Source organism: Arvicola amphibius, chromosome 14 (genome assembly GCF_903992535.2).
Source record: "Arvicola amphibius chromosome 14, mArvAmp1.2, whole genome shotgun sequence".
NCBI classification, from domain to species: Eukaryota; Metazoa; Chordata; class Mammalia; order Rodentia; family Cricetidae; genus Arvicola; species Arvicola amphibius.
The window spans coordinates 58,489,893-58,515,370 of NC_052060.1; the positions used below are offsets into that span (position 1 = coordinate 58,489,893).

The 25,478-nt window shown below is 41.5% G+C and overlaps 2 protein-coding genes across 2 annotated transcripts in view; one reads left to right on the plus strand and one right to left on the minus strand.

Annotated features, from left to right (window-relative positions):
- The first annotated feature begins 723 nt into the window (after positions 1-723).
- Positions 724-9,923, plus strand: Asb17 (ankyrin repeat and SOCS box containing 17). The gene is made up of 3 exons (XM_038310752.1): positions 724-1,124; positions 6,858-7,137; positions 9,717-9,923. Exons 1-3 carry the CDS (start codon positions 724-726, stop codon positions 9,921-9,923), a joined length of 888 nt encoding a protein of 295 aa, XP_038166680.1.
- A 4,852-nt stretch (positions 9,924-14,775) lies between these two features.
- Positions 14,776-25,478, minus strand: part of Msh4 (mutS homolog 4) — a 35,561-nt gene continuing 24,858 nt past the window's right edge. The window contains 6 exon segments of the mRNA XM_038311921.1: positions 14,776-14,967; positions 18,846-18,934; positions 20,336-20,527; positions 23,533-23,662; positions 25,064-25,089; positions 25,092-25,181. Coding sequence (XP_038167849.1) covers positions 14,776-14,967; positions 18,846-18,934; positions 20,336-20,527; positions 23,533-23,662; positions 25,064-25,089; positions 25,092-25,181 — 719 coding nt within the window.

The following is a 25,478-nucleotide window of genomic DNA, read 5'->3' on the forward strand; positions in this document are numbered from 1 at the left end:
GTGTCAGGTCCCTTGGAACTGGGTTCACATGTAAATGGCATTCCCTCCAGAAAATGGAGTTAGAACCTCACACAGCATTGAGACCTACACAATTAATGACCCCCTCACCCTACAGAAAGTTTAATGCTCCAATTACATAGGGTCTACCAGGTATGTAGAGGAACAGTATCTACAAAACTTAAAATCCTAAAACCAAGTTTCTAGATTTTGTTTCCTAGGATGTTACGTGCAGGGATGGCAGAGTGCCTACTGGCAAGTGGCATCAGCTATGCCATCAGTTTAACTACAAAACAGGGGAGAGAACCTGTGAGGACTGAGAGCGGGAAGTCCCTACACAGAATGCAAGAGCTGTCCTCAACTACGCTCCCATAACTAACTAACACTAACATGCAGTGTGATGTATGCAGGGTGCTTCTCACACCTGAGAGACACACAATGTAGCCTGGGTGGAATTCTTGGAAAGTTAAATGTATTTCCCCTTAGCTCTCCTCAACATTATTGCTGTCCCTTAGGTCTCAAATGTCACCAGCTACACAAAGTGCCTCAGTTTTCTGACCCATGCTGATGACAGCTCTGCAGGTATTGTGATGTCACCCAGGGCTGTCCTTCCTCAGGCTGGAGGGTGTGTGTGTGTGTGGCGCAGAGCCTACCACATTATCAAAATATGTAGCTGAAGGATCGCAGTATGACTGCCCGTGGTTTCCTACCTACCCCCAAGAAGCGATGAATAACTCTTCTAAGTTATGCCGTAAGACTTCTTTCCCAAGAGGCAATATATTCTGCAACCTCATTGACAAGATAGTTAAGAGGCCCTCTTTGCAGTTTCTGGGTCAGTGGGGATACCACTGCTATGAACCCAGAATTTATAGAACACTGGCAAAAATTCTGAGGTATGTTGACTTGGATGGCTTTGACATACTCCTCACCGACTATATTGCATTTGTGGAGAAGTCAGGACACCGTTTTGAATTCAATTTCAACCTCGAATTTACTGAAATATGTGTGAATACCATTCTGTACTGGGTTTTCGCCAGAAAAGGTAATCCTGACTTTGTGGAACTCCTTCTCAAGAAGACGAAGGACTATGTCCAGGACAGAAGCTGCAGCCTAGCGTTGATATGGAGGTAATCCTCTTATGCTTTGTCGAGAGAGAGAAGTGGGTCTATGGGGAGTACAATACTGTTTTCTTAGATCCGTTAGCACGGTGGGGATGTATCCCTGGCTTCGTTGTGGACTGTGAATTTTAGAATTTTACCTGTATTACATACTATCAAGTCATAGTGGTACTCAAGGAAGGTGTTAGCAAATATATGAAAAATCCCATAAAAAGAAACAGACCTTGTCTTACGACTTACGGTGGTGGCTTCTTTCAGTGCTGTTGAGACTGCACACTTGTAGTGTGTGTATATAATTCACTCCTCCAAGTACAGCTCAGAATACATCCATCACCTCATGGTCAACAGTCAACACAAGAGCTCCCCCCTATCTGTGTCAGGTGGTTAAAAAAATTGATTTAAAATCTTCTACAACTGAGCTCAATGAGAACGTTGCTCGTTACAGGCCAAGTTTTTACTGCCCGAACCTATCAATCTATCTCACACACAAAAGCCCCAGGTGACTTTCTTGTGGCTTGTGAGTTTGATCCTAAGTCAATTAGTTCCCTGGCTTCAGGTGTTAGCTTGGTTAGAACAGTTGTGCGTTTCATTCAACAAAACACTGACCCATCACTTTCTGGAGGCATGGCGACAGCTGGGCAGCGAAACACAAGACCCGGGCTGGAGACATGGTAGTGGATTCTGCCTGGAGTAGCCATGGTCCCTGTAATATCCCTCTGCTCCTGAATGATCATCCCAACCCATGAAAGGGTAGCCAGGAGCTGGAAACTGTAAACAAAGCCCCCACTAGGACTTCTTGTCATTTTATGTGTTGTTTTACGTGGTTACAGCTTCTACTAACCAGGTTTAAAGTCCAGGGGTATCCTTGAAAAGTGTAATAAAATAGAGGAGGAAAGGAAGGGTTAAATATGGGCAGGGAAAGGGGAAATTTTAATGGAAAATGAAAGTGAATCATGATTGACAGGATCATTCACGCTCTCTGGGATGGAACTCAAGGCCTGTCATGCCCATGGCCTCACTGAGCAAGTATGATACATCTGAATTTTCTTGCCCATTCTATATGTATGGGACAGGTTTTTTTTTTTTTTTTTTTAGTTTTTTCGAGACAGGGTTTCCCTGTAGTTTCTAGAGCCTGTCCTGGAACTAGCTCTTGTAGACCAGGCTGGCCTCGAACTCAGAGATCCGCCTGCCTCTGCCTCCCAAGTGCTGGGATTTAAGGCGTGCGCCACCACTACCCGGCTGTATGGGACAGTTTTTAAATTGAGAAATTTGGATATGGATGCAGTGACAGGATTAAAGTCATTACAGGCAGTTATACTTATCACAGTACCGGAGATTTAGATTTTGAAGGAGCCTGACAATCTCGTGGTGTCTTTCTCTGTGTGACAACCTTGTTAGAGCACCCCAGGCTGCCAGCTCAGCACTCTCTGTGGCTAGCATCTGTTACATGTCTTCTGATATGAATTATCCTTTGCCCATGGTTGGTGGGCTGTATACTTTCCCTCAAATATTTACATGGTCCCATGACTTGAAATATAATGTGCATGTCGGTGACTTCCAAGTCTTTATCGCCAGTCCTGACATCTCCTTCCTCTCTGTCTACCTGAGATCGCCACATGGGGCAGAAGAGACTACTAGTCAGCACACCCATCTCCAAGCCAATCTGGTTCTTACCTCAGTAGCACCTGACCCTTATTGCTCAAGGCAGACATTTGGAATTAATTATTAAGTCTTGATTCTTTTCTTCCTTTGCCACCACAGCAATGAGTCCTTTCAACTGTCTATAAAAACAGATCCTACTTAGTTCCTCATGTCTAATCCAGATGGAGTACTGCCATCTCTTACCAAGACAACAGCAATAGACTCTCTTAACATACCTTTTGAAAGCTGGTTACAAAATAATGGCTTCACTGTGACGCGTTCATGCACTGGTGTCGCTGTGCCCGGCTCATCCCTCCCCAGCTACCTCCTGGGCCTCCTCCTCCCATGTTTCCTAGCAGTGCCCCTTTTGTGTTCAAGCCACATTGTCATACATATCTGAACATACAAAGTTAAATCTAAATTCTTTATGAGTGAAAACATGTAATATTTTGTCTTCCTCCTATTACTGTTCAAATATATATATTTGAGTCTAGAGTCCACATGAGAATCCATGACATTTGACCTTTGGGATATGGCTTATTTGACTTAACATGACAATTTCTAGTTACATCTCATGTATTTACTAGCCATTTATACCATAAAGCTCTAGAAATACCCTTTGTCATAAGAATGGGCCCAACTGCCCCATGGTCCTGTTACAAACCTATCAAGTATGACAAGACACCTATGAAATCGGTTCTGGACAGAAAAGTGTGAGCTGTCCAGGGGGCATTCGAGACGTGCAACAAGTAGCTAGATATAGAATGCCATATTTGATGTCTTTATTTCTACATTTAATTTGTTATGTCTGTTGGTTCTGTCTACCTGCTAGTAGTGGGAAAATATGGCTGTCTGCACTGCTGTCACCCTGTCCCAAGCTAAGTGGCTTTTCTCTTTCTATTGTACTGCGGACAGCCATGCTGCTCTTACAGCCCAGGCCTCTTGTGCATATCTGGTCCACGCGGAGCCAAAAGACTTTCTCGTACACACATGACACCCTTCTCAAAGTGGCCTCCATCTCCTCTGCTCTCAATTTCACCCTTTGGTCCACATTGACTTTCTTACCCTTCTGTCACCATTCCAGGCACTTACGTGGTGATACAGCTAAGTAAATGTGTCTCCTAGTCTTCGTCCAGATGTCACCTTTCAGGTCCTGTTCCATTAGTCAAGCATCTCCCAGTGCATTTGTATGGTTTATTCTATGTGCTGTGTTGATCCTGCGCTGTTAGTAAGTGATATAACATTAAGGAAGATAGTAAGAGTTTTATTCCATTCACCACTATAAGTACCTCAGACAGTGGTTTTCATTCAGTGTATGATCAGTATTTGTTGAAATAAATGAAGAGTAGTTGAAACTATGGTTATGGATGAAATTGCATGATAATGGTCAAATCAAAATTGGCCAGCATGGCATGCATCCCTTGCTAGACACTGAGGGCTGAGGGAACAGACTACAAAGCTACAGGGGAACCCGAGGCTGGTCTGACCAGGAAAGCAAAGTGTCAAGAAAGTAGACTATGTAAACACCAGAGATCGCAGTATTACGAATAAAAGGTCTATTCGATTTGCCAGCCAAAAGAGAATGTAGAAGAATTGGAGATATGTCTATCTGCAAACCAGAGTCGTCCACTATGCAACTGTACAGAAATATTGTGCCTCATTACATAGGCATGTATGACAAGCTCTCAGACACAGAAGACTGTGCATTAACCTCACATTTAAAACCAGGCCTCGCTTTGCTTGCCCCCTCCATCCACATGAGCACTGTTATAATAACTGTCGGGACACAGTAAGCAAATTTTGGTTTAAACCCAAGGATTAATCACACACCATGTGGATACAGATGAGATGTTTAAATCTCATTTTAAACCCATTTGAGTTTTAGTCATGTTTTCCACAATTTCCAATCAATATTCACTCAATATCTCCTAGAGGTAATGTAAATTTTAATATATCTGAATCTCCTAAATCTTAACAATGACCACTTGCTTTTTTCTCTGAGTTTCCTGAATTCCAATACTTGGAAGGTCAAGTCAAATACCTTCTTAAGAACTGGCACGACCACATCCTGAGAATACAGCAGAGTGCCACGACATCCATCTTGAATTTATCACAGCTTTGAAATGACCGCTTTAAAAAATCATTTACAAGATGAAGTGCCTTGATTGATTTTTCAGGTCATAAACTGATCATGTATTTATAAAGTAAACCTCATTGGACAGTGAAGTACTTTTGCATATTGCTAAGTTCAAATAATTCACATTTTATATGGGTCTTTGTGCCTATCTATATACATTAGAATTATTATTTTCTGCTTTTCTTATGATGCTTTAGATGTCTTTGACATCAGGCTAATGTTCTTTTATTTTCTGGATGAGTTTTCACAAAATTAATATTTCTAATTTAAATGTTGCATTAGGGCCTAGTGAGATGGGTCAGCAGGTAAAAGGGTGCTAGCTGCCAAGCCTGATGACCCGAGTTCCATCCCCAGAGCCCACAGGGGTGGAAGAAGAGAACAGAGACACACAGCTTGTCTTCTAAGCTCCATGTTGCACCATGCGGTGTGTGCACACATGCACACATGTGCATACATACATAATACATAAATGAAGAACAGCAAAAGAAATGTTATATTAGAGCCAGGCATGATGGTGCATGCCTTTAATTTCACACTCGGTGGCAGAGGCAGGCAGATGTCTTTGAGTTCAAGGCCAGCCTGGTCTACAAATCAAGTTCCAGAACAGCCAGGGCTACACAAAGAAACCCTGTTTAGAAAAACAAACAAACAAAAAGTTATTAGAGCCAATATAGAATGCTGATGTCCCTTCCTCTGAAGAACCAGCTCGACATTTACTGCTCGGGACTTGTAGTGGCAATAATGACAGACCCCCTTAAAGAATATGTCTGAACCTGAAACTCCGAAAGTGCACACCCGGCTTCTCAGCGAAGACTCTGCAGGGTGACTTCCGCGGCGTGTTTATGACTGATGAGAAGCTGACGGGAGAGTGATTGCTGAGGGGCTGAGCCATTGCTCTCTTGAGAAGCGCTGAGGTCCTCAGCCCTAATGGACGGAAAAGAGCAGACGTTTACAGAGTCGAGTAGCTAGAGTCTGAAACTTGTGAGAAACCCTAGATGCGTTGACATAGGTTGTCAGTTCCGTTTTGTGAATGCCCTTCTACAAAGTGCCAGGGGAGTTTTTGGCCAGATTTCTCCTGGTGTGCTGAGGGCGTAGTCCATGGTTGGCACTGAATAGAGCCTCCATGAACTGATCAGAGAAATGCTTGTTGTGTGCCACTGGGAGATACTTAATGCCCCTGGAAGAACACAGGGGCATTAGCTGTTGGGTTTTCTTAACTCTTTGAAGCCATTGGTGTGTTTTAGGCTATTGTCCTTAACTGTGACTCTACAGGATTTGGCTTTTTGTATTCCAAGTGAATGATTGCATAGAGGAATATTTTGGTTAGTCCTTTTTAGTAGAGTTTGGAAACCCATAAGAAAAGAGAAATCTACCTTCAGGAATATCAGCAAATTGGCATTATCAGGAATATCAGCAAATTGGCATTATCGAAAGATATAATGTCAAGTACTGGGCTGGAGAGAAGGTTCAGCAGTTAAGCACACTGCCTGCCCTTTCAAAGGACCCAAAGCTCACAACCACCTGTCATTCCAGCTCCAGATAATCTGACACCCTCTCCGGACACCTCGGGCTCCCGCCCACAGCATAAACTCACATTTACATAGTCACTTAACTTTTAAAAATTAAATCTTTAAAAAAGAACTATAAAAGCTGCTTTTCTTTCACTTCCATTTTATATGTCCAGAGCTTGGTGAGGTTCCTACTGCCCACCAGTGTGGGAGACAGAGAGCCACTGTGACTGAAAGAGAGTGCCCTGCATGCAAGGTCTCAGCATTTGGTGGGCGCTTGCTTCCCCCTTCACTGTGGTCTATAGCGTCAAATTCTTAAGGCATTCCGGATAGAAGTTAGTTACAAGTCGCTCACGGGTGAGGGCTGATAGTGTAGATACGGTTAACACAGTAGCTTACCTTTCCGTGCCTGCTGACACAGCTCATGACACTGCACGCTCTGCCTTTGGCTTGCAGAACCTTCACGCCCGTGTACTGCCCCAGCCCGCTGAGCGGCATCACACCTCTACTCTATGTGGCTCAGACGCGACAGTCAAATATCTTAAGAATCCTCCTGCAGTACGGGATCCTAGAGAGAGAGAAAAACCCTATCAACATTGTTTTAACAATACTACTCTACCCTTCGAGAGTGAGAATAATGGTTGACCATGAGTTGATTGACATTCAAGAAGATGCTAAGATATGTCTAACGCTATGCTCCAGAGTGCTTTCTACAATCTCAGTGAGGGAGATAGAGGTAAGCAGAGCTTCACTCTTGGGGGTGTAAGCAGAGCTTCGCTCTTGGGGGTGTACACAGAGCTTCGCTCTTGGGGGTGTATGCAGAGCTTCAGTCTTTGGGGTGTACGCAGAGCTTCACTCTTGGGGGAGGGAGTGCAACCCAACAAGTGTTAGGACATAATTATGAAGGCAAGAATGGAGTGTTCTTAATGTATGCATTATTTCCAATGATGAATTAATACTCATATGCTCAGTAATTTAAAATGAGGCAAAATCCAAATGAGATAAAATTAGTCCTTCAAATGTTGATTTTCTTACCATGAACTTCAAAAGTTAAATTTATGGTTTATTTCAGTGTTAAATAGATGTAAGTTAAATTTATGGTTTATTTCAGTGTTAAATAGATGTAAATTTTTACATTTCAATAACAAACTGTGTATTAAGATTTCTATCTAAGAACAAAATAAGATAAAATTTTAGCAGCTCTTCTTCCCAACAGAATATTTCAGAATGGCAGCTCCATTTCTCCCCACAAATACAATCACATACCAAGAAATAGGTTTTTCTATTCATGATGCCCAAGCAATTTTAAGCATTATAGAAATATAAAGACATAAAATATTTATTCAACTGAAAATATCTCTCCGAAATATGGAGACCTTCTCCTTAATAAGGTTTTGGGACTAAACCAAGTTAGAGAAAAATAAATCACCCATATATCAACCATAAATTGGGAATGCTCATTTTTTTTTCAAAATGAACTGCAAATTGCAATATCCAACTGTATCATGCCCACTAACAGCAAAAAGTTAATTTATATTTATAAAGGGAAGCTAGTCGCACAAATTTAACCAGCCAGCTTAACAAGGAATCAACCACTCGGCCCATCTTTAGAAGTGTAACTTCAGAAATAGGTTCAGAGGCATATACTTTGCTGGCGTTTGAATGCCTTGATAAGAAATACTAATGTGTGGGCCAGCTGTAAGGCAAACAGATGGGTCAGATTATTAGAACTGGCCACCCATTTTTAAAGAGAACATACTTACATTGTTTTTCATGTCTTCATGTTTTTTACATCTTTGCTTCATAGTAACTGCCCTGCAGGGCTATCACAGAACACATCAATTTAGACCAGTCTAAAATTTCGCAAGTAAAATTACTACAAAATTACCAGGAAAAAAATTGGCCAAAGTCACCTGGGAGGCCCCAAACGAGTAGAGTTCATCAGCTGCAGTGGAGTAGTGCTGTGCGGGAGGCTGTGGACCATGTCCACGCTGTCTGAGCGCTGGTTTCCTGCTTCTGTCACTTCTTAGATGGCACACATATTAAGTATGTTTGGATGTCTCTCTGCCACACCCTTGTAGGCATAGACAATGTCTACTTTGCATGCCTACTACAGTTGAATATACATTTGATACTCTTTAAATAGTTGATAACTGAATAAATAATGGATATATGCACATATATAATATAGCTAGGTCAAGAGGCCTGGACAAAGAAGGTGTTTGCTGCTATTTCTTGACTATTGCATGCGCTGTAGGGGTACGTCTGGAAGTCAGAGGGCAGTTTTGTGGAGCTGGTTCTCTTCTTCCAGTGTTATGTGAGTCCCTGGGGAATGCCTTCCCTTGGCATTTAACCCCCAGAGCAGACTCTTTGAGAAGATGGCTTCCTAAGACTTTAAGAAGACCTCCTTTCATGCAGGCAGGTCAGAGGTCCAACTGGGGAGCATGTATGATTTACATCAGCTGTTTCTAGAATCAGACTTTCTGAACAGGCAGGCCCCTCGGGTACCTTTAGCTTTTGGATGGCTTCTGCACATGGCTGTGCTGATGACAGTGCTCAGAAGAGGTGATAATGTAGAAGAATGCTCCATCCGAAGTGAAGAACTTCCTGCTCATAGTTTAAATTTTGCTTAGTGTCTTCCCAATACAGTTTTTTACCGCTGGGAGAACAAAATTGGAATAAAATGCCTATAAGGTAAAAAGGCTTTGATAAAGATTATAGTAGTACTGATATTTTGTTTATGTTTTAACAAATAAAGCTTGTCTGAAGATCAGAGTGCAGAGGTAAACCATAGAGGTCAGGCAGTGGTGGCTCACACCTTTAATGCCACGAGTTGGAAGACAGAGGCAGAGGGATCTCTGTGAGCTCAAGACCTATACAAGGGCTATACAAGATTGAATCTGTCTAAAAGAAACAGAGCTCCCACAAAGGTGATCCCAGCACTTGGGATCCCATGCCTTTAATCTCAGCACTAGGGAGGTGGAGACAGGAGTGATATAGCTGGGTGGAGAGAGGAATATAAGGTGGGAGGAGCTCCTTGCAGTCTGAGGAGACAGTCTGAGGACAGGATGACCCATCCGGACTGAGCACTGGCAAAGGTAAAAGGTCTCTCTAGTGGCTGGCCATACTGTTTTTCTGATCTTTCAGCTTTCACCTCCTAATATCTGACTCCGGGTTTTATTATTAAGACCAACTAGAATTCATGCAACAAGGGTTATATAAATTCAGGATCTTTTCTGAACCTAAATAAATTTTTAAAAGTACTAAATACTTGGGATCAATCCAAGAGTAAATGAAAGCTTTTCTTGTCTCCAGACACAGCTGAGCTTGGGAAGACGTCCAATTATCCAAAACTGGTTGGACTACATCCCTCCAACAAGATACAAAGATCCATGTGAACTCGTCCACCTTTGCAGAATAACCATCAGGACCCAATTGCTGGCCAACAATATGCTCCCAAATGGAATATTTTCACTTCTAATTCCTTCTCGTCTACAAAAGTTCCTGAATTTAGAAAGCTAACATGCATCTTTATGCTGCTCTTTAGGATGGTAGCACTGTACCATTTAGAAGTTAATAAACTATTAACTTCATGCACATTTGCTGCACTGAATAATCTGTTAGATGTGTTTTCAGAGCTGGAGAGACTGCCCCATGGTTAAGAGCACTGGGTCTGAGATCAGTTCCCAGCACCCACATGGTGGCCAGTAACCTTTTATAACTCCAGTTCCAGGGGGTCTGATGCCGACATCTGACCTCTGTGGGCACCAGACATGCATGTGGTATACATATATTCATTCAGACAAAACACATATACAACATATGATAAACCTTTAAGAAAAGTTTTAAAGAAGATATATTTTTAAATGTCCTAAGTTCAGCACTGTAGTTACCATATAACTCTACCCATCACTTTCCATACAGTGAAGTAAATTATATGAAATTACATAAAATTAAAATTTCATCTATAAAAACTTTAAGGTCATGAAAAAATTCAATGTATTCAAAGCACATTTTTAGCTTTAAAAAATACCTAGAGTACTAGATTTTTCTGTGGTGTCTAGCTTGTTAAACAAAGGCAGACTTAGAAACAATTCCTCGGGCGTCTCTGCTGCTTTCTGTGTCCAGAGCAGAGGAGCTCTCCTTCTCTAGATTAGCTATTCAGGACGTCTGTACCAAGGGAAGCCTTAGATGTCATGATAGGGTCGCATCTGAACAGTGTGGGTCTGCTCACTGTGATGAAAGCAAAGGCTACTTCTTCCTCCAGGGCCAAGGTTTAAGTTCATTATAAAAGGTACAAAGTCCCCAAGGTCTCTGGTCCTCCTGATGTGCTGGTGGTGACAGGCTGGGAACTGAACACATCTTCACAGAACTCAACAAAACGTTTCCCTGGTTGATAGATCAGTCACCGAATCTGGTTAAACCACAACAAAAGCTTGGGGTGTCTCTCAAGCCAACGTTCTCTTCACTGGCCATTTTCTGCTCCTCTCCTGCATACATTGCCTTCTCTTCCTTCAACCTGGAGCCACCATCGACTCTCCTGAAGATCTATCTGTTGTCTCCTTGACCCTGGAGTCCACAGCTACCTCAGATCAGTTCATCCGACCACTCATGGTCTCAGTGAAATGATCTTACAGCCTGCATCACCACTACCACACCCCCCAAACCTCCAACCACAAAAACACCTTCAACCTGCACGGTGCTCTTCAGGCAACAGTGACGCCAGGCAGTTACTCTTCCCACTCACATGGTCTCCACACAGCGGGAGCACCAGCCTGCCTCCCATCTCACGCTGCTTTGCTTTTCCATGTTCGTCCTTCTACTTAAAATGTCCTTTCTAAACCCATCATGTCCCCCTTTACACTCCCTGTGACCAACAAAGGTTATGTACTGTGCTATTACCTTAAATGTTACAGGACAATTATACTGTACTCTGAAGTCTTTAGTGTAAGATATTCTACCTTTTATTCTCCTAGCTTGCTACCTGCATCACAGAAAATATTTACTGAATTGTGTTATAGCTTTCTATAAAAGAATTTTGTTTTGCTTGAAGGAGTGAATTTAGAAATGTGCTTTTAGAGAAAGTAGGCTAAAGGAAACACAAAACTAAGGAGAGAGAAATAAAATATCACTGCTGGCTAAAGAATGCAACTGCTCCCAAAACTTGAAAGAGACTTTACCCTATCCCTAACACAGAGATATCGTTTCTAAATGTCAAGTAGAAGACTACCAGAACCAAGAACTAGTAAGGGCAGTGGCACTTCAAACAAGGTCAATTGCAGCTCTGGTAGTAGACCAGTAACTGTATATGAAATCACGATACACTTCATATATGACAGAATGTTCCATGTAATCTAGACGTCATAAAACTCTCTAAAGAAGGCTTATAACTATGCTCAGGATTACTGAAAACGGGGGCTGGAGATGTGGCTCAGCAGTTAATAACACTGGCTGTTCTTTAAGCGCCCAGGTTTGATCCCAACACCATCTGCCACTCCAGTTCCAGGATTCTGATGCCTTTTTCTGGCCTGCAGTGGCACTGCACACATGTGGAACACAGACACATATTCAGGGAAAACAGCCATACACGTCAAATTAAAAATGAAAAATTTAAAAGATGACTTAAACCCAAGACCGCTCAGCAAATGAATGGCTAAACAAGTTACAATATGCCCCAATAGGCACTTGTCATCAGTAAAAGGCACAAGGATTCATTTCCAAATGAAAGCAGCCATTCTCAAAAGGCTGTGTGCTATCCCATCTGTTGGATACTCTGGAGGAAGTAGGTCTGTGTCTGGCCAGCTGCAGTTGAGACACCGCAAGGCAGTGTCTGGGGACAAGGGGACTCTGCTCAACTGACTGTGGTGGCCAGGCTCGTCTGTAAGTATGCTGAAATGTGTAATGCTGGGTGCCACAGTTACTGTAAATAACACACGCACCCTTTCTTTTCCATCTAGACCTTATAATGTAGCATTTATCTGTGGTACAAATTGCTAGGGTAGAAAAATGGAATGAAACACCATGACCAAAAACAACTTAAGGGTTATTTTGGCATACAGTTCCAGAGAGGCTACATGTCCACAATGGTAGGGAAGGTCAAAGAGGCAGGAAGCTGACAGATCACATTCAACCCACACAAGCAGCAAAATGAAGCAGGGCAAGGTCTAACATGTAAGGCTCAGCCTATGTCATACTTCTCTAGCAGCTCCACATCCCCAGCAGTGCCACCAACTAGGGACCAAGTGTGCAGTGCAGGAGCCTGCGGGGGACATTTCCCATTCAAAATACCACAAGCAGCTTGCCAAGACATTGTGGGCAGTTACAGTGACAGGCTGGCCTGTGGGGTACTTATCTATACCATAGAAGGAAGCCACAGAAAATAGCAAAGACAGAAGCCTTAAAACCAAGAAGGAACTGTTTCCTGGTATTAGCTGTACCTGTGATATTGTAATGGTCTTCATTTCACTTGCTTTGTGTTTCTGCCACATGCAAAATAGCTTATGAAAAAATAATTTTAAGAAATAGTAAAATTATTTTTATTTAAATATCTACATAAAAATAAAATGGACTGATTAGTTGGCTGAAAGTTTTGTAGCAAAAGCTTTAAATGATGAAAAATTCTTAGCTGTCTAGTGGGATTTAACAGGTTACATAGCCTGGAGTATGTCTGCTATTTTACCTACTGCTGGACCACGTCCCTCCTCACCGCCCATTCCCATGCTGCCTCTCTTGTCTTCTCTCTGCTAACACCCATCCCTCTCCAGTGCTCCCTTACAAAGCCACCGCAAACCCAGATCATCTGGTTTTAGGAAAGTGTACATAAAATACATTGCAAATATTAATTAAAATGCAATTAATGGTAAAGGTCAAACATATTGATACTCTCTTTCAAAGACAGAGAAATAGGAAATATGCAAGTAATTAAGCAAGATATTGTATATAACACATACACAATAGTGGTAATTTACTTCTTCAAAACATCTGCATATCATTTGAATTACAACTTCTTTAATATATCTGGCTTTTAAAGTTTCAATACTGAACCAAGCTTAATGAAGTCAAAATATATAACCAATAAATACTGTAAAATAGCCACATAGTAAAAACTATAGGAACGCTGGGAAGACAGCTCAGCTGTTCAGAGTGCTTCTTGCTCTTCCAGAGGTCCTGAGTTAGAATCCTAGCACCACATGGGAGTTCACTGGCACCTGCTAACTCCAGCTCAAGGGGATCCAATGCCCTCTTCCAGCCTCTGCAGAAGCCACATACATGCGGCACACACTCATATGGACACAAGCACACACACATAAACAGAAACCACAGCATAAGCAGTCTGTGAATAATTCTGCTGGCCAAATCCTTATGAAGATTGCAACTACTAAACCAATGGGTCAATGGGCACTCAAGTTCCAGGTGCTTGGTTGTTTAAGAGAAAAAAGTCTACAGGGCAGACCTGTGAACCCACTGAGGTGGTGGTGAAGAGAAGAGCCCTTTCCAGTGAAGAAATAAATGACTGGCTGGTTTGCTCTTTTACAAAATAATAATGACCTTTGAAAACAGATAGACACTGTTATACAGAAGGATCCCGTTTGAGTGTCTGCATCTTTCTTGTTTCCTCGGCGTGTGTTCCTACATCGCTTGCACTGTGCTAGATATTAAAAACAATGTCTGCACACATGCATGTAAAGCACGGGGTGGATGTGGAGTTAGCGGACAGCCCGAGTGAGCAGATTCTCTCACTTCACCATATGGGTTCCAGCAACTGAACTTGGGTTGTCTGGGTTGGCAGAAGTGCCTTTACCAAATGAATCATCCTGCTGGTCTGAAATAAATAAAATTTAAGAAAAAAATGTTCCCTGGGAATACACAAAGGAGGCAGATCAGTGCTGTCTCTCTGTTGCCTTTTATGTAAAAAGAGCGGTCAAAATAAAACACAGAAAGAGCAACATGTCACCGAAGACATTTCTGTCTATACTCTAAACTGTAACTTCTAAGTGTCACCTAATGTGGGAGGTCACAAATGAAAACTAGGAAATGATTTTTCTAACAAAAACTTTCCTTTTAGACAGTGTTGGTGGCATATGCCTTTAATCCCAGCACTTAGGAGGCAGAAGCATGGCCAGTTTGGCCTACAGAGTTCTAGGACAGCCAGGGCTAAACAGAGAAACCCTGTCTTGAAAAATAAAACAAACAAAAAAGTAAAGTAGAAAACCAAAAACCTTTTCTTCAAGAGCTGTCACTTTTAAAGGTATTCTAATGAATATTCTCCATCTAGGGTGCATACGTAAAAATTCTGAAGTTAATATACTGCAATTTTCAATTACAATAGCAAACTGAGCAACTGTGACATAGGCACTGTGTAAGCCGTGAGCTGCTACTCCTCAGTCCCCTCGGGAAAGTCCGCAGCCCTGGTCTGGTCCTCTTCGTACTTCTTCTTGAGATTACTCAGGTATGTCCGCAGCCTATCTGGTTCCAGTTGAGAGTTTCGAGCGGCCTGGACAAGCCTCGTGGCAAGATGGTACACAACTCTCCACCTGTCCATCTCTGGGGAGCTCCTTTGATTTTGCTGTTATTGAAACATATAAAATTAAAACAAATGTGTATTTAATTCATATTTTGGTATATCTTATCTCCTTTCATAGAAATAGGAACTCAAGGTCTCTCTCTCTCTCTCTCTCTCTCTCTCTCTCTCTCTCTCTCACACACACACACACACACACACACACACACACAAACACACACTCCAGTGCTCTCCTGGAGAATTAAATTCCACATGAACACTAACTACTTTCTGAAAGATTTATACCCTTGAAAATAATATTTAAAGAAAAATCTTGATAAATCAGTCAGATTCATAAAATACAGAAAGTATAGAAAATCCTGCAGAGAGATGGACCTGCAAACACTGTTTTAAAGGTGTGGAGCAACAGCACTGCTTATGGCTACACAGCAGCCATCATTTCAAATGTCACCAGGAAAAAGATGAGTCATCAGAAAACCACTTGCCCACAGGATAAAAAAACTGTTGGAGCCTAACATAAAATATTGCCAGAGGAGTACAATATATTTTTTAAATGAACATAAATTGAAATATAAAATTATGACTAATTTTTAATAAATTGTACTTAAGGGTATCCAAAAATAAAACATATCATCTTACTATAGGACTAGAAGATGGACTTGGGACGGAGCTAGAATCAAACTTACAATTTACATACTGACTAAGCACGATAAAGATATCAACATTTTCACCAGGAGGTGGTGGTGCACGCCTTTAATCCCAGCAGTGGGGAGGCAAGAGGCAGGGGGATCTCTGTGAGTTTGAAGCCAGCCTGGTCTATAAAGCTAGTTCCAGGACAGGCGATCATAGTAGCTATGGGAAGTTCTGTAAGGGAGACACGCAACACTCAGAAAAGGCAAGGTCATTTCCAGCTCAGATCAGGCAAAGCTTACATGAGACGGAGAATGCGGAGCCAATCTTCACTGGTAAAAGTGCCAAGAATGGAGGCTTCTGGGTAGAGAAACAGTTAAAGCAGGTGTAGGAGAGACTGGGAACACAATCAGGGCAATTATAATCGACAGAAATGCAAATTATGTGAAACTGGTTGATGTGGGATAAGGGTGGCACAGACAAACAGAAAGGAGAACCTAAAGCAAAACTGGGCAGAGGGGAAACTCCTGAGCCACCCAGGATCCCAAGTGACCTTAGAGCAGCATTTTGTGAGATAATTTATGAGACTCAACCTCAACGTGATAAGCAGTGACTGACAGCTTCTGGTTAGGCATAACTACGCACTGGGAGACAAGGTAGAAAGCGTGGAGGAGTCAGGACAAGGAGTTAGCAAATGTCTTAATGAGATGGGCTTGTGAGGAAGGAGTCACATACGGCTATGCTGGGGATACTTGGAAGTGAGCAGACAGGAGGTTTCCTTAACAGATGAGACTTCAAGTTTTGATTTAAAAGTAGATGAATATATTAAAGGAGGGTTAGCAAGATGCCTCGACAGGTAAAGGTGTTTGTCACCAAGCCTGATGGCAACTCAACCCACATCACAGAGAAAACCACTTCTGTTAGGTGTCCTCTTACTATACACACACACACACATACACACACACACACAAACTCAAATACATACCGTGGCATATGCCCCCCAATGTACCACACACAAATAAATAGATATAATAATTTTTAAAATCATTTTAAAAGATATTAAAGGAAATATGGAGAAAATACATATAGACTCAGTGTCAGCAGAACTGAAAACAGAAGCTGTGGGAGAAAGACTACTAACACTGAAGATTATACAGAAAGGAGCTGGGGACAAATACCTTCCAGACACACTGAGTGAGGAAGAAAACACCCTAGAGAAGAAGAGAGAGGGAAGCTGAAAGGCCCCCAAGAGTCAAACCTTCCAGGAAAATAACCAACAGCTGCCAGCCCGGAGCAGAGCGGAGTGCAAGGACCACGGTGTGTGGGGGAGGTGGTTGGGGTAGGGGAGGTGCACGAGGACAGGTGACTTCTGATTGGTTGCAACTTAAAAGGAAGTTGAGTAAAGTGTCGACAAGTTTCAGACTGTGTTAGTCACCAGAGAAGAGAAGACCCTCTACTGAGGAAGAGGAGGAAAGAGGCAATTGTAAGAACCACAAAGATTTCTGTGAAAATGCACTAAGCAAATTGGAAGAGAGGAAACTCAAGTAAAGAAAACATGGAGGCAAAAGAAAGGAAAAGCAACTAAGAGAGTGGGGTCTCAGTGAAAAACAAAAGGGTAAAAATGTTACTGAAAAGTATTTGAAACACTGTTTCTCCAGAAAGATGGTATATGGGGAATATGGAGGCACAACTAAGGGAGGTACAAGGTGAGTGTAAGAACACTACAGGCTATATGGGAATTCCAACAACTCATGAAGATGACCGCAAGGTGGTTTTTTGCTTTTGTTTTTGTTTTGTTTTGTTTTTTCCTCTCAAGACAGGGTTTCTCTGTGTAGCTTTGGAGCCTGTCCTGGAACTAGCTCTTGTAGACCAGGCTGGCCTCGAACTCACAGAGACCCATCTGCCTCAGCCTCCCGAGTGCTGCCACCACTGCCTGGCTACTTTTAATGTACGTCAGTAAATTATCTTCAGCAACTGAGCATCAAATGCTCAGAACAAATGGAAATGTCTTGACAAAGCTACCTAAGGAAGTCAGGTCAGTGAGCAGGAAGACATCATTACACTGTAAGGCTAGAACATACAGTCTACAGCCGGCGCATAGCACGAGCCGGCCTTGAACACTTCTGAACAGCACTAGGAAAGCTAAAGCCCGAGAGACTAGCGGCCAGCTGGTTGGTGACTGGAGTCTGGCAACAACGTGGAAAGTGGAGAGTTAGGCAGTGAGAGCTTCTTCAGAACGAGAGCAACGTCCACACAGCTGAGGAAGGGATTCAAATGACGGCTGGGCAAGTGAAGCCACAGGCAGTGCAGGAAATGACACTGAAAAATGAAAGACAAACTTGGTGCTTTATATGCTGCAAATCCCAGCACTTGGGGGGCTGAGGCAGAAGGACCTGGAGCTGCAGGCTACCCTGAGCTACCTTGCTGTCCCCAACCAAACCAACAAAAATCTAAAGAAAAAATAATTTAAAAAGAATGAAATACAGACAACTATTCTTGCAGAATATATCCAACACTGAATTTTTTTGAAACACTATAAAACAAAGAAGGTTTCAAATTTTAAATCAACATATGTGATGTTGATCTACTGTTTCTTAGGAAGCCAACTTAACTTCTATTAATATGTAAACTGAAAGCAAAATAACCCTTCTATAACTTATCATTTAAAAATAGGAATATTTAGTTCATAAAGAAAAATGAGGTTTTAATCCATGATAGTGGGCAGAAGAGCTTTGAAAGTAAAACCTTACGTGTTTCAGGCTGCTTTTTAGATGCACATTTCAAACAGATTGACTTTCTCAAAATACAGCTAGCAGCAATTACAGGAACAGAATTTGTTTGTTACTAGTTGATCTGCTAGGAAAAGTTATAACAATCTAATCTTTAAAATAACTTAAAGCAAGGGAAACCATCTACTCTATCCTTTGGAGACTGTGTCCTCTGCCTGTGGTCCATCTTTCCTCTTCACCTAATGCTCCCCTTCCCTGTGCATGCTGAACTATGCTTAGCACACATTTGCTCACACACACGCATGCATGGGAGGCTGAGTCCGTGTGCGAGGACACTGAGAGTGACGTCGGGTCAGTACAGAGTCGCGGGGTGTGCGCATGCGCAGACCTTGGTCTGGGGAGGGCTTACTAGAGCGGCTACATCTATTGCATGCACGTTCTTTACAATGAAGTGTGCCTTATAGTAAGGAAATGTAAAGACTTTAGCCATCTTGTCTGTCTGTCTGTCTGTCTATCGACATATCTACTTATTCTATGTACATATTTTATTTATTTATTTATTACCAAAATTTGCTTTGTAATTTGTGTTGTGATCTCTCTGGCATCCAAAACAATCGATGGTGGAAGTGAGGAGGCCTCTGCAGCTTTTAATCCTAAAATTACAGAAAACAGACTTTAAATCACTTCTCTCTAGTCTCAGCTGTGTGCTCTGCGATCTAGCAGACCAAAATTCCCCCATGACTGCCATGCACAAATCCCAAATGTCAGCCACCCGTCCTAGCCTGTGCAGAGGCAGTTCCATGGCTTCCTATGTGCGTCAACACTTTACTATCTCTATGGTTTTACAAGTAACAGAAGCTGCTCACTTGTTCACGGAGACATTACCGACTGCTAGGCTTACCAAAACAGTGGCTAACATACGACAATGTACTGGATCGTGATGACTCCATACACAGGATAAATCATCCCTTTCTCCTTCAATTTCATAGGTAATGGAATTGACAATAACAAGGATTACACATGTGACGCAAGGAAGCTGGCCAGTTCAGTTCCCCACTTTAAATAGTAAAGCAGCCTTTTGTTCTTTCTCACGAAGTCACATCCATAAGTGAAAATGAATTTTGGAGAGTTCAATGTATGGGTAAGTGGAAATTTCCAGAACCTGGAAATGTGCGTGCTACACAATGATTTACATAGAAAGTAGCTGACAGGGGGTTGAGAATACCATGGTTTGGTATATTCCACTTTAAGATTTTTAAATTTAATTATAAAATACCCTGAAACTGAAAACAAAATGACTGTGCCAATGAGTGTGTAGGAAATACAATATTTTCAATTATTAATTTATAAATATAAACTGTTATCCTGGGGCTGGAGAGATGGCTCAGTGGTTAAGAGCACTGTCTGCTCTGCCAGAGGACTGAGGCTCAGTGCCTAGCCCCCATATGGCGGTTTACAACTGTCTTTAACTCCAGTCCCAGAGAACCCGACACTCTCTTCTGGCCACCATGTAAACCAGCCATTCAGAGGGTACATACACATTCATGCAGGTAGAACACTCATATACATAAAATAAAAATCAAATCTTTTTAAAAAACTGTTATACTTGGGCTGGAGAGATGGTTCAGAGGTTAAGAGCATTGCCTGCTCTTCCAAAGGTCCTGAGTTCAATTCCCAGCAACCACATGGTGGCTCACAACCATCTGTAATGGGGTCTGGTGCCCTCTTCTGATCTGCAGGCATACATACAGACAGGATATTGTATACATAATAAATTAATTAATTAATTAAAAATAAAACTTATACCTCCTAACAAGCCGATACATATAGGGCTTTCATACATCACCAGGATTCTATGGTTACTGGTTCAGTTCAGTTGATATAAATTAAACCAAGGAGAATAAACTATATAATCTAAGTTTGACAAAAAAAAATTAGAGCCTCAGAAAGCACATAAACTCTGGGAAGGATGAGTGACAGCCAAATAGATGAAAGGGGCTTTCTTAAGAGACAGCACTGTTCTCACATCTGCGTGGAAATTCTATATGCAATACCATAGTTCTTTTCTTCTGTGAGTCCCCTGGAAAGTTTGTACGTATACAAAATTGCATCTTTATTTCTTGAGGTATTCTTTACATGCTGAACTTCAAAATGCATGTTTTCTACATTCAGATACAGGGCGTCTATGTGACACAGCTCCAGGAAGTGGGTTGTGAAGAGCGTGAATGCCTAGAACATAAAGCAGACTGAGTATTAGCACATTAAATTATCTAGAAAATCTATTTTAAATATTTAAACATAACACATTAGCTACCGTTTACAACTAGCTTCGCAACAACACAGGAATGAAACCACACTCTGGAGACTGGGTTTTAAAGTTTACAATCCAATGAAGACTAACTCTCCTTTGTGTGTGCACAGCATTCATGGGAAGAGATGCAGGTGGCCAGAGATAAAGCTACTGAGGGGAGGTGGTCACTTACTGAGAGGAGGCCACAAGCTCTCCTGCCCACATACTCACAGAACTACCCCAAATTTCACAAATGTCACCCCTGAGCCCCCTCCTATAAGGGGTATTGCAACATGGTATTAATCAGTTATGTTAGGTATCTAAACTTTCAAAGATTTTGTTTTGTGTTTGTCTTTCTTGTTTTCTTTCTCGTGCTAGGATTAAATCCAAGGAGAAATTCCCTAAAGTTTTCAGTCTTACTAAGAAAGGAGAGATGAATGACTGGTTATATTTTAAGTTACCATACATGAGAAACTAATAGAAGGTTGGTTAAAATTTAAATATTAACTTGCCTGAAATCCCGGCACTAGAGAGGCTAAAGCAGGAGGACTGCTGAGTTTGGGGACCAATTTGGGCTACACAGAGAATAACAGGCCATCTAGTAAGTAGAACTATATAGCAAGATTCTGTCTCAAAAGAAAGACAATTAAATATTTGGCTGGCAAAATTTCTCAACCAAAGATAATAGCAAAGAAAGGAAAGATTTGATGTATGATTAAGCATGGAAAGTCTCCAAAATCCATGACCTGTGGTTTGGGTTCTGCTGGGGTGTGTCCTGCACAGGGGAACTGCTGGCCCCTGAGCCTCCAGGTGGCCCCACAGGGATATAGGGGACCTTTAAGAGGAGGGGCTTAGAGAGAGGTCCTGAGCACAGCTCTTGGGAGGAGTCAATCTGGGGGAGCAAGTCTCAAGGGAGGGGCACTGATAAAAAAGCAAGACTGGTGACTAATTAGCCTCTACATGGCTTAGAAGTCGACGGCTATTTGAAAATAATGTCCTTAAAAATTATGCATCAAGGGTTGCGGATGCTGCTCTGAGTACCTGGGTACCATGGTCCAGGCACAGGATTAGATCCCTATCAGCACACACCACACCCAAACAACAACCAACAACACCGACAACAAAACTTATAAACTCTTTTAAGTTATTCAACACAAAATGACTTTTTATGGGCCTACAGAGTGCAAGCATTGCGCTAGACACCAAGCATTTGGCTCAGATTAGAAAACAAACCGCAAGCATCTAAAGAAGTAACACAAGTGTCTAAATTTCTACTAAAAAAGGATATTTTAAAGCATTGTAGAAGATGAGTATAGTTTTTAAAGAATATCTCAATCCTTAAGATTGTACTAAAAAAGACTCAGAAGCCAGATGCTGGGGTGGAAGGCCCGCTGGCTCAAGAAGGCAGAGAAAAGCACCCCCTGACTTCCTCTCTGCCATCGTCCTAGAAGCCTCCCCTCTCTGCTACCATCTCAAACAAGTCTCCAGTCAAAGTCCCTCCTTTCTACTTCCTGTGCCTCTCTATCTGTCCTCCTGACTCCCTCTCACTCTCTATGGTTTTTCTTAGTAATCTAAAGTTCATCCCTGTCAACTGGTTGCTGGCCTCTGCCTCTTGACTTTCTTAATCCTGTTTACAATATTCAAGATGAAAGCTCGTAGATTAAAAGTGTGTGCTAGGGGTTAGACGCATCACAACTAGAAACAGGTTTTTCCAGTAAATAACAAAATTGCAAGGGCTTACAGTGCAATCAAATATCCTGTAACAGAGAACTACTCTTAGGTGTTGCAGAATATCACAGAATGGATACTGTATCCATTAAGGGCCTTGAAGAGTCAGACCCACAGGGCCCATGTATGTGTGCTCATGTGTGTGTATGCACACATACTCGTTACAGACTTGGTTCATGATCACAGCAGCTAACAGTTCTATAACCAGCAGTTGGTAAGCTAAAGGCTCGGGAGTTGTGAATGTTACCAGGCTTCAATTGGGAAATGGTGTGTTCGAGTTGTTGTTGTAGACTAACAGGAGCCAGATGAGTTCTTCAGTGCTGGGGAGAATCAGCCTTTGAGATCTATCTGCTCAGGCTCTCAGGACTGCACAGGGCCCATGCCCATCAGTCTACAGTTCAGATGCTCACTTTCTAGAACACCCACACGACATTCTCCAAATAATGTCCAGGCAATGTCCAGAATTTGTGGTTAGTCAGACTGACTATCCAAATACCATCCCAAATGCTGATTTGCCTTTTTGTGTTAAGTATACATGCATCTTGCTCACTATTATAAAATACTGTGTATTAACATCAACTTCTGACTTGCCACAGCTTTATTTAACTAGAATAGTTCCTCATTTTTTACGTTTATCACTGGGGAGCTCTTATTTAAGATAAAAAAAAAACCCTCCTTATGGACATTTTAAGTATTTTAATCATGAGAATGTGTTTTTTATATTTCTCATATCTATGTATATTTTGAGTGATCATCTAAGAAATAATTCCATAATTTCCCAAATTAGATTGATAATAGAGCAAGCTTAATTTTTGTTGCTTTTTTTTGCAAAATTAATTTTTACATAATTTGTGTGAAAACCTGTTTTCTCTAAAGGATGTTGTTTTCTTTCAGTAGGTAATGCATATTTTCCTGTGTTCAGTTTCCATATGCTGTTCTATGATGTCACAGACATTATATATGTGGAAACAACTGTGAAAATATCTTCATATTTTGCTATTCAATTTGGTTAAATTAAAGTCCAACTGACTTTTGCATTATTTGTAATTCTCATTTTACTCCTTGTTGTTCATGTATCACCATAGTAATTATTTCTACTTTCAACACAAATAAAACAAAAATGCAGTGTGCATTTTCTAACCAAAATTGTTTATAAGGCTATCTGCAGGCGCTGACAAGATCCAATCATGTTACACATATGACACTCGGTTTAGAATGAACAGGGAGGTAAACCTTTTTGCTCAGGCAGATGCTCACAGACTGCGTAAGAGATTCCAATGCCTTCTTCTGTATTAGTTCCTCTGCCAAGCTCATCAATTAATATGAGTGACTTATCATTAGCATTATGCAGAATATACGCTACCTGGAAGACATAATTTTAATACTAGTTATTGTAACCAAATCGACGCCAATCTCCTAAAAACAAGCGAAATTGTTCTCTTTATTAGTACATCTATTTGAAATGTATTTTAATAGAGTATCCTACTGAGCAGAAAATAACACGCTGCTTTTCTTTCAGAAAATCTCATCACTAATAATTCCACCCAAATAACCATGTGTAAAGGCAGACATATAACATATGTATGAGACAACAAAACAATGCCATCCACAACACAGAGAAGCAAAGCAGTGGACTAAATGCTTAAATAAAACACAAAGTGGTCATTTTCTTCTCCACAAATGACCAAGCACTACCATAAAATGTTGAAAACCAATTCAAAACTTATTTACTCCAAAACTTACTTAGATTTGCTAAAAACAGAACAAGATACTGAGAAAAATACACTGATTTAATAATTTAAAATCCATGACCAAACAACAAAAAACTTAAATTGATTGAAATCTTCTGGAGAATATCATCCCTTTTCTTAAAAATACAGAATTCCACTTCGTCATATTATAGCGTAGTAGCTTTTTATGGAACAAGGGATCTAGTCAAGAGACACACTTCCTGGTGGACAGTGGCACACAGCTATGATGACAGCACTTGGAAAGGCAGAGGCAAGTGGATCTCCGTGAGTTTGTGGCCAGTCTGGGAGGGTTATATATAGTGAAACCCTTTCTCAAAAATGAATTAAAAATAAAACATAACCTTCATGCACATAGAATATTGCTAGAATCCACACATGCATCCTATACATGCTACACAATTCTGTTTATTTACCCATTTTTTTTTTTTTTTTTTTTTTTTTTTTTTTTGGTTTTTCAAGACAGGGTTTCTAGAGCCTGTCCTGGAACTAGCTCTTGTAGACCAGGCTGGCCTCGAACTCAGAGATTAAAGGCGTGCGCCACCACCGCCCGGCTATTTACCCATTTTCTATAACACACGCAGATACCAAACGCAGAGGTCCTCGGAACTCTGTTTACTTCCCTAGCCTCAAACAGAGCGGTGTTTGCTCCTATCAGGAAACAGATGGGAAATGAGCATTCTCACTCTCCCTGTTTACAAAGCAAAGACAAGGAATCCTAAAGTCTTCTAACACAATGGTATCTAATAGTAAAACCCAGCCAAAGAAGAACAGTCACTTTGATATAAAGCAGCCACGGCCTTCGGAAAAGTCAGTTATTCCACACGGAAACATGTAAGCCCACATTAGCCCTCTAGAGCTGTACTCTCTGCCAAACACTGGCTTCTGGTTCCCTAAAGACACACTAAGAAGCTGTCTTTGACTGCCCTCTGGCTCTCGGGTTCTAAAGTGCACCGGCTACTCTAGATGCCAGGATACTTAACATGCCTTTAATACAGGGGGAGTTTGTCAGCTACCTTCTTCATTTCTTTCATAAATGTGATGAATTTGTTTCAATATCATCATCAGTGCTGATTCTCGTAAAGATCTGCTCAGCAATTCTAAAGGAGGCGTATTCTGCTGGAACGTAGGAGCCTGCGAAATAAAAGGCAGAGGAACGGAAGTGTTTTAGGAAACAGACGCTACCAACACTGTGCTTCAGCTCTGAGGGTGGGACCGTGTGGTGGGCAGAGTGATGTAGTGGAGTCATGGAGCATAAGCCGGCACTTAAGCTCCCCTTTCTCAGACGGGAAATTGGACCTGTCGTACAAGCTTATTAGAAACCCAAAGGGATAGCAGCATTTGATCTGATGCTCAGCTACATCAGAAAGAGATCACTTGAAGCTTCATAAATGATGAGGTCACAGAGATAACTGATAAACAACAGGCAAA

What these genes read in the sequence shown, in the direction of transcription:
- Asb17 (XM_038310752.1), top strand. Translation starts at nt 724, where the DNA reads ATGAATAACTCTTCTAAGTTATGCCGTAAGACTTCTTTCCCAAGAGGC. An exon ending in AGCCTAGCGTTGATATGGAG is followed by an intron (nt 1,125 to 6,857) that starts GTAATCCTCTTA and finishes TTTGGCTTGCAG; the next exon opens with AACCTTCACGCCCGTGTACT. An exon ending in TCTCAGTGAGGGAGATAGAG is followed by an intron (nt 7,138 to 9,716) that starts GTAAGCAGAGCT and finishes TCTTGTCTCCAG; the next exon opens with ACACAGCTGAGCTTGGGAAG.